Source organism: Spea bombifrons, chromosome 12 (genome assembly GCF_027358695.1).
Source record: "Spea bombifrons isolate aSpeBom1 chromosome 12, aSpeBom1.2.pri, whole genome shotgun sequence".
NCBI classification, from domain to species: domain Eukaryota; kingdom Metazoa; phylum Chordata; class Amphibia; order Anura; family Pelobatidae; genus Spea; species Spea bombifrons.
This window is the reverse complement of record NC_071098.1, coordinates 12,938,026-12,946,071: the sequence shown is the minus strand read 5'-3', so window position 1 is coordinate 12,946,071 and position 8,046 is coordinate 12,938,026. Positions and strand designations below refer to the sequence as shown.

The 8,046-nt window shown below is 39.8% G+C and overlaps 2 protein-coding genes across 7 annotated transcripts in view; one reads left to right on the top strand and one right to left on the bottom strand.

Annotated features, from left to right (window-relative positions):
• FDXACB1 (ferredoxin-fold anticodon binding domain containing 1) overlaps positions 1-8,046 on the top strand; it is a 104,555-nt gene that overhangs the window by 65,217 nt on the left and 31,292 nt on the right. The window lies entirely within an intron of this gene.
• On the bottom strand, positions 1,321-7,763 carry NKAPD1 (NKAP domain containing 1). 6 transcript variants are annotated; one of them, XM_053451709.1, is made up of 8 exons: positions 7,682-7,763; positions 6,836-6,911; positions 6,344-6,420; positions 5,697-5,797; positions 5,073-5,126; positions 3,590-3,733; positions 2,780-2,833; positions 1,321-2,497 (listed from the first exon to the last, which is right to left on the bottom strand). In XM_053451709.1, the coding sequence occupies exons 2-8, from the start codon at positions 6,837-6,839 to the stop codon at positions 1,990-1,992; spliced, it is 942 nt and encodes a 313-aa protein (XP_053307684.1). In that variant the 5' UTR covers positions 6,840-6,911; positions 7,682-7,763; the 3' UTR covers positions 1,321-1,989. The 6 variants fall into 6 exon arrangements, with proteins under 6 accessions (XP_053307684.1, XP_053307685.1, XP_053307686.1 ...); XM_053451710.1 differs by having other exon boundaries at positions 6,836-6,914; positions 7,682-7,741; XM_053451711.1 differs by lacking the exon at positions 7,682-7,763 and adding an exon at positions 7,549-7,630 and having other exon boundaries at positions 6,836-6,914.

Genomic DNA, 8,046 nt, shown 5'->3' with positions numbered 1-8,046 from the left:
CAATTACATTTCACCTTCACTGCCCGCATACTAGATCAGTCTGGCACACAGTACGGAGGAAGAGACACACCACTCCTGCAGATAAGTGGTGTGGGCAGGGGCTCAAGCAGGCTGTTTGGGGTAAATAAGGCACAAGCAGGCTGTTTGGGGCTGTGACAAGTTGTTTGTTGAAAGATGGCACAGGGAGGCTGTTTGGTGGGCACTGACAAGCTGGAAGGTGTTTGGTGACAAATGTGGCACAGACAAGCTGTTTGGGGACACAATCTGGTGGCAAAGATGGCACAGCCAAGTTGTTTGTCAGTGTCCCCAAACAGCTTGCCTGTGCACCCAAACTGGTGGCAAAGATGGCACAGACAAGCTGGTGGCAATGATAAACTGGTGGCAAAGATGGCACAAACTTGTGGCAAAGATGGAAATTGCAACCTAGGGAAATGGGGACAAAGAAGGCACTCAAGCTGTTTTGGGGAAAAGCTTTAGGACATGTTGCTTGGTAAAGTCTGGAGGTCTGGAGCAATTTTTGATCAAGAAAAGAAGAAATGCATGATACATAGAAGCAGATTACAAAAATAAAACGGTTTTAAAGAAATAATGCTGGAAGTTAAAAAATTTCAATAAACAGAGGATGTAACAAGGATTGGTTTAACAAAACCACAAAAAAAAATACTAAGCTAAATACGTTAAAGGATATTCTTAGTGGAATTATAATCACTTATCCTTTGCTATGGAGACATTAGGAAAGAATTTACATTTTAAAGGGGGAAATGGCAGTTCAACAAATCACAAAAAGGGGAACGTGGATGTTTATTTAGAGAAATAAGGTAGTTTGATCAAAAATATTGTAGGATTGACCAATTCTAGCAGGATATAATTGCACTTGCTTGTTTACAGTAAAACCTTGTATATCCTTATTAACCCCAACAGTTATCAATGAAGGCTCCAAAGCCAAGACAAGTACAGAGACAGCATAGTAGATATCACATTTGATCCAAATCCTGGATATTTCCTCTTATAAACACTTAGTACTTTTTGGTTGTTTTGAAATACTTTTTGTGCATAGTTTTTGGGGAGTGAAAGTGTCATTGTCTTTTTTACAGTCTTTCATTTATACCCTTCATGCTTGTACATATGATTTACTAGCGCATTCTAAGATCTTTTGTTCAAATGTCTAGTGTTAAATTAATCTGAAATGCAGTGGGATAAGTACAGAAAAGGCTGCGCTACATTTCAAAGGCCTAGCGCCCATCCATGCTGTTGATGACACGCAAAACATATTTATACCACATTTCCTTAAGTGTTACGTCTCGGATAAAGACCAATTCGAACCAAGAATAGTAACCTTTTATTTTACAGATATGTTTAAAGACCAGATCTTTCTAAACATGAAATCAACAGAAAACGCAAAAAGAGCATCAGAGCTCGGGCAACAAAACACGTGAAATCCCAAAAGCTGCTGTTGCTGCATTTTTAATAAATCTTGTTTTTCTTCACTCTGCGAAGAATGAATTGAGAGCTCCGGCATCTGTGTTTCACATTCTATTTATCTCATCGGTCCGCTGCCACTTGATTAAAAAACAAAAACAAACAAACAAAAAAGATAGTCCTCTAGCAGAGTGCTTGTTACTTCTTCACCCCTTCCACGTTAGTTCTATAAACACATTAAATACTGTCAGGAGAACCGGGGGTAATACCACTCCATAATATTTTACATAAAACCAATAAAAGTAGGAGGGTTTTTTCCTCCGTTTTATTAAAAGAGGTAATGGGTTATTTGCAATCTTGGGCAGGAAATTGGTCAAGTTCTGGTGGCAACAATAATTTGAGAGAAGAAAGTTATTTTCCTTGAACGTAGCAAAAAAAAAACAAAATTACACACGATAGCATTGCACATCTGGAGAGTGGAAGAATAATTTCTTATTTTACATGTTTAGTCCAGTCCCATCATCATCATCATCATCATCATCATCATAAAAAGACTGATGAAGCAGTGCCTCAATCATCCTCATCTGAGCTATCTGACCCTTCATCTTTAGCCACTTTCCAATTGGTCCTTCTACTTTTCCTCCATTCCATCTCTGAATCCTTTTTGGGTTTAGAGCGGTGATGCTGTTTCTTTCTGTTTTTTTTGCTGTGTCTGTCCTTGCGTTTCTCTGCCTCAACATCTTCCGTGCTGCTCATTTCATCGCTCGAGTCACTATCTTGTCCAGAGGATGAGGGCTGCTTCCTTCTGGCTGTCTTTTTCCGTGTCTTCTTCTTGCGCTTGGATTTCTTTGGCTTTTCCACGCTGTCATCAGAACTGTCGCTCTCACTAGAGGTCTCTGTTGACACTTCATGGTCTTTCTTTTGCTTCTTTAGCTTTTTGTGGGACCTTTTCTTTTGCTTTTTCTTGCGCGTTTTCTTTGATCGTTTGCGTTTGTGAGATTGCGGTTCCTTAGGATCTCTGTCTCTTCTTGTTTCTTGGCCATTTGCTTTCTTCCTGCCCCTTTTATCTTCTGTGTCACTGTTACGAATAAGAATTTAACATTACAAATAGGCTGAGGTTTAATATTAAAGACATTAGTATCTAAAACTACTACTAACTTGCCATTAAGGAAGTGGACAATAAAATGTAAATAAATGGATGAATCTTGCTTTTTTCTTTGTGGTTATATATTTGTCACAGTAAAGAAAAAATGAATTCAAGCATTCCTCTCATGGACACCTGTAATATTCTGCTCTTCAATGGAATAATTATGCAGAACGGTATTGAACATGTAATTTGTACACACGGCACGCCACATACCTGTCCGAGTCAAATTCCTCAGGGTAGAGTTCCTTATATCCACTGTGCCCCCACCTGTAAGGAGGCAAAAACACAGACAGCATCATGTGATAGGTTTAGTCTTGGCCGACCGTTTTGTACACAAAGCCTTATGAAACCACTACATTCGTGAGAAACGCATGCAATCCTTAAAATATTTAGTAGGTTCAGGTGTCCGTGTACGGCCTTTCATTCTGCTGGAGTGAGAAAATACGATTTCTGACTCCCGTCCTCCTCCCCTGGCTGCCTCTGAAGCAAGGAGGCATTAGAATATAATCATTCTTTATTAGAGACTTTTTCTTATATCCACATGCAACAAAAATATATCTAAAATTGCAAAATATAAACTTACATTATCAAGCAATATATGTCATATTGCAATATCATACACTGACAAAAATGCGTGAGCATTGCAGTTTATGTATATGTTTGATATTGCAACACGACATATATTGCTTGATAATAATGTAAGTTTATATTGTTTTTAAACACTAATATGACTTCCCTCTATCTCAAATGCCCATTAATTTACAGTAAATTATTTCACTGATCTCTAGACCAAAGATCGTTTTGTTTTTGCTAACTCCTGCGTTGTGCCTCCTTCACACATTTGGTTTTATGACAATATAAAACGACACACTTCTTCACATTCTATCTTGTGTGTGTATATTACCAGTATGGTTTTATTTCAATATCCGCACTTTGTGGAACCAAGTCTCCCAGACACGCTACGTGCTAATCCACCCCTATCTCAGAAGTAACAGGTTGATAGAATTAGAAGTAGTCGCCCACCTGTCAGGCATACTGGACTCGCACTTGTAAAACTTCTTGTTTAAGGCCCGTATACTCAGCGCATCCTCTTCCAGACTCACTGCTGCCCTTTTCTCAGCTTCTTTCTTTACATCAGCATCAAAACCATCTGATCTCATCCGACTCCTAAAATACACAAATTACACAATTGTATGACAAAGTGTTACAAGCCACAATTCACATAAGACAGTGAAATTAAATTAAACTGGATAGGCTACTACAGCGATGGTGAATGTTTATGGGCCTGGGTGCCTAATTTTCCACATGAAACCAAGTTGATGACCTAAACTGGTAACGCTGCATGTTGGTTCGTACCCCTGGTGTAGTGCAGCGTTGTTTCCGCCTTCAAGAAAAAGCAACACATACAACACAAGCATATACTTACACTTGCATGCATAAGCGCGCACACACACACACACACACACAGCTTGGCAGATAGATAAAGCACACACACATTTATAAACACACACACATGATTCTGTTGGGTGGTAAATGCAGCAAGTTGAGAAATAATCCGCATTATGCTTAACCCTTCTTTTCTCATATCTTAAGGAAGGGCAGTAGCAGCAGCACATTGGCGACTTCTCAGATGAAACCCAACACCTTACACCCAATCCTGTTTAATTATTATATATATATATATATATATATATACACACACACACACACACACACACACACACACAATATTTGCTTAATATGACAAGTTTTTTTTCAGAGCAAATACTCCTCATCTTATAATCAGACCTCAAATAGAGGTCTGACAAGAAGCCTAAGATTGCTGCAGGCGACCCGGATCCTCCTCTCTGGCAGCCGGTGGAGGTGTGTGCGATGCGCGCAGACAACCTTCGCCAGCACTTCCTCAGTGGCTTCTGTGACGGAGTGCCGGCATCACATGACTTTCCGGTGCTCATTCATAGGAGGCGGAGGTTGTTTGTGCGCGTAGAGGAGCATCCCCTGCAGGAGACCCGGGTCTTCCTCTCTGGCAGCTGGTGCACGTCTGTGCGATGTGCATAGACAACCTCCACTTCTGCCAGCACTTCCGCTAGGGCTTCTATTATGGAGCACATGACCTTCTGGAAGCGCTGGGTAGTAGTGGAGGTTGTCTACACGCATCATGCAGACGTGTACCGGCTGCCCCCACTAGACACCAGGGTCTGAAGCACAGAGGACAAGTCTAGAGATGCACTTGTAAGTTTGAGAGGCAGAGTGGCATATAGGGAGGGAGGTATAAGGCATTTCTGGCATATAGGGGGGTATAAAAGTTAACTTTTTTCTTATAGGGTAGCTTTATATTCAGCAAACATGGTATTTAGATTAAACAAGGCTGGTACAAGGTATTTGGTGGCTTCTCAGATGAAATCCATGTGCGGCTGCTGCCACTATCCCTCCCTGATTAACTTTAATCGTGACAAATGTAATAATATATTCAAGTCATAGTAAAGCATGCATTAGAACGACTTACTTGCTATCACCAAACTCCTCTGGATATAATTCCTTGTATCCATTATGATCCCATCTAAATGAAATAAAGACCACATCACAGATTTTAAACTTTAGAAAAACAGTATTATTATTATTACCCGCTAGATAGCCCAGGATGCCCATGATGACATTTTAATATTAACTAGATGAAATGTCTAACATTCCTATTATGGGAGCTACTGATGAATGAAGTTATATGCCTTGTTTCCTCTATATAAACACATGTGAACTCTTAATACTGCATATATTTTGTACCTTAAAAGCCAGAGATTTTTAGCATTTTTATCACATGCCTGTTCAACTATGATTCCACCTTTTCATTTCTTGCTAATACACAAACTACACTTTGTTTTTTTCCTCAATGACAGATAGGGCTTTCCTCTTGTATACATAGTCCAACATATGATTAATAATGAAAAATAATATATATTATTCCCCACGTCTGTATGATAGCAGGAATTAGGCAATATATCCTGCGTGAATGCCAGCCAACCTTCCATGATGTACATGCCAAGGCAGACTATTTTATGACAGGGTGTGATGTGAAAGATGGAACAGAGTTAAAGCTAATGAATAAAAATGACTTCCCGATTTTCATACTAACTTATTAGGTTCAGGAGATGTCCGCCTCCTCTTTGCCCCATAAAGATTTTGTGCCTGCTTCTCCATTTCTCTGATTTTCCACATTTCTGATTCTTCCTGAAGCTATCAGAAAAACATATACATTATTATTAATAATAATAATAAAAGCAGAAATTATGAACAAACCCAAACTAGAAATTCATATTGATATATTAAATAAAATGTGATTTAACATTGTTTAACTGTACTATATATTATTTGACTCAAAAACAAAAGTTTACAACTGAGGACACTAAATGTATGTTGCAGCCAAAATAAGTTTTAGTGCTCAGACATCCCAGATTAATATTGAGGGACTAAAGTACAAAAACAGGGGAGAACTCAACTAACAGTGAACTACACCATGACACCATAAAGACCCTCAAACATAATGAGCCTTAAACATTTCAGTTCGAAGCTACTTCATGTTGTCTTCATGTTTAGTCTGGTTGGAAGTACCACATACTGAGCTCTTTGACAGTACGTCAAAAGAAAATGATACTGAGAATAATAAACAAGATATTAGATGTAGAGCAGCCCTGAAAAACCTCAGATAGCTCTACTTCTCCTGCAGTCAAATATTATGTGGTATTAGTATTATTGAACGTATCCTAGTTTAAGTGACATCACCTTGTTGTGGGCATCGGTGTGACGGATGACATTTCGGAGAAGAACCTTTCCAAGAGGAACCCGAGACATCTTAACGTCTGAAGAAGAGAAAAAGTTTGAAACAAGAGCAGTCTTTCACCAAAATGATATCTAGATATGGATTAATACCAATATTTACTGTCTAATGGACAGCGAAGAAGATTTTTGTGCTTTAACAGAGTATTTTGTGTAACTGCTAAATATGAGTGAATCCAGAAAAACGGTACCCGCATTCTGATGATTGTAACACGTTGGACTACACTGTAACAGCAGAAGACTAACTGGAAGAAGTTGCTTGGTACTTGAAACACTCTGAACGTAGGTCTGCCAACTAAATTGGTATTAAAAAGAATTTGGTAACAGACGTAGGCACTCAGGCAGCCAATTCCAAACAAAAAGAGAGAGATAAATGTACCATAAACACGGCACGAAAGAGGAGGCCGCAGGAAGAGAAGCGGACGGAGGTTTACTTACTCATGGTTCTTTGTCTACAATATGTCGCTTTCCTAAACTTCCTAGCTTTTTTAAACTGCTTCTCTATTAAAATGGTCTGCTGGAAAAACAGAAATGATCAAACAAAAGAATAGCAAAGATCGCCTGACGGCAAACATCATTTAGAAAGAAACAAAGAAATAATTGGCGTTTCACATCCCCTAAACATGAAAATTCTATATATATCGGCCCCATTTGCACAAAATAAACCAATAACTGTCCAATTTAAAAGGCTGCCATGTTGCTTTTTGATAGGCCTCACCTGAGCCATTAAAGACTGCAAGCATAGCTGTTACAGTAAAAAGCCCCATCTGGCTGATCTTATTCATTTATATCAGAACCATTAAACAGCAAACAGCTATTCTGCGGACCCCATACAGGGGTACACAGTGTACCCAACCCTTTGAGACATTGCTAATCAACCCCAGATATATCCTGCCTAATCCTTTAGATATGTTATTGAATTGCCCTCATTTATTAATTAAACGCCTGGAGATCCTCAGCAAAGTCTCCCTCTGCATCCAACAACCACCCAATCGGTGCAGAGGAAAGAAATTATTAACCCCTTCTATGATCTCTCCCACAAACTCCTTTAAGGCACTACCCCAGGGCTATTACACAATCACAAGGCAATACCATGATTAGTGTAAACACTACCATGCATATCGCAAATACCCTGTTAGTACATCGCTTACTTCACCAGAACATCGCCAGCATGGCTTAGTGCTTATCTACTGATACCCCACGGGTAAAACTCTTCATACCACAAAAAGCCTCCACGTCCCATGCTCCGTTAATACCTGCTATGCCCGGTGTTACAGTAATTACCTTCCGCTCACACCCTCTCCGAGCCTGACTTGCCCTCGCAAGCTCCCTCAACCCGTCCTCCCGCGGCGTCGCCGCCGCTTCCCTTTCTTCCCGGAAATACACATCTCAGAGCTGTGTCTGAGGGAGCTTTACAGGGCGGAACGATATATCCAAGGCTTGCGGGGGGAACTACTTCAGTGAGGTACCAGTGCTTGGTTTCTATAGAAACGGATTTGTGTTCTCCAGCAGCACAGGCGGTCCCAGGTAAGACTACAAGTGCTTGATATCTGGGGCATTATTTGATATAGTACAGCCTCGATGTTTTATATGCAGTTAGAGGAATTTAAAGAGGGATTTGTATTTATATGTTCGTTTAAACTTAAGGA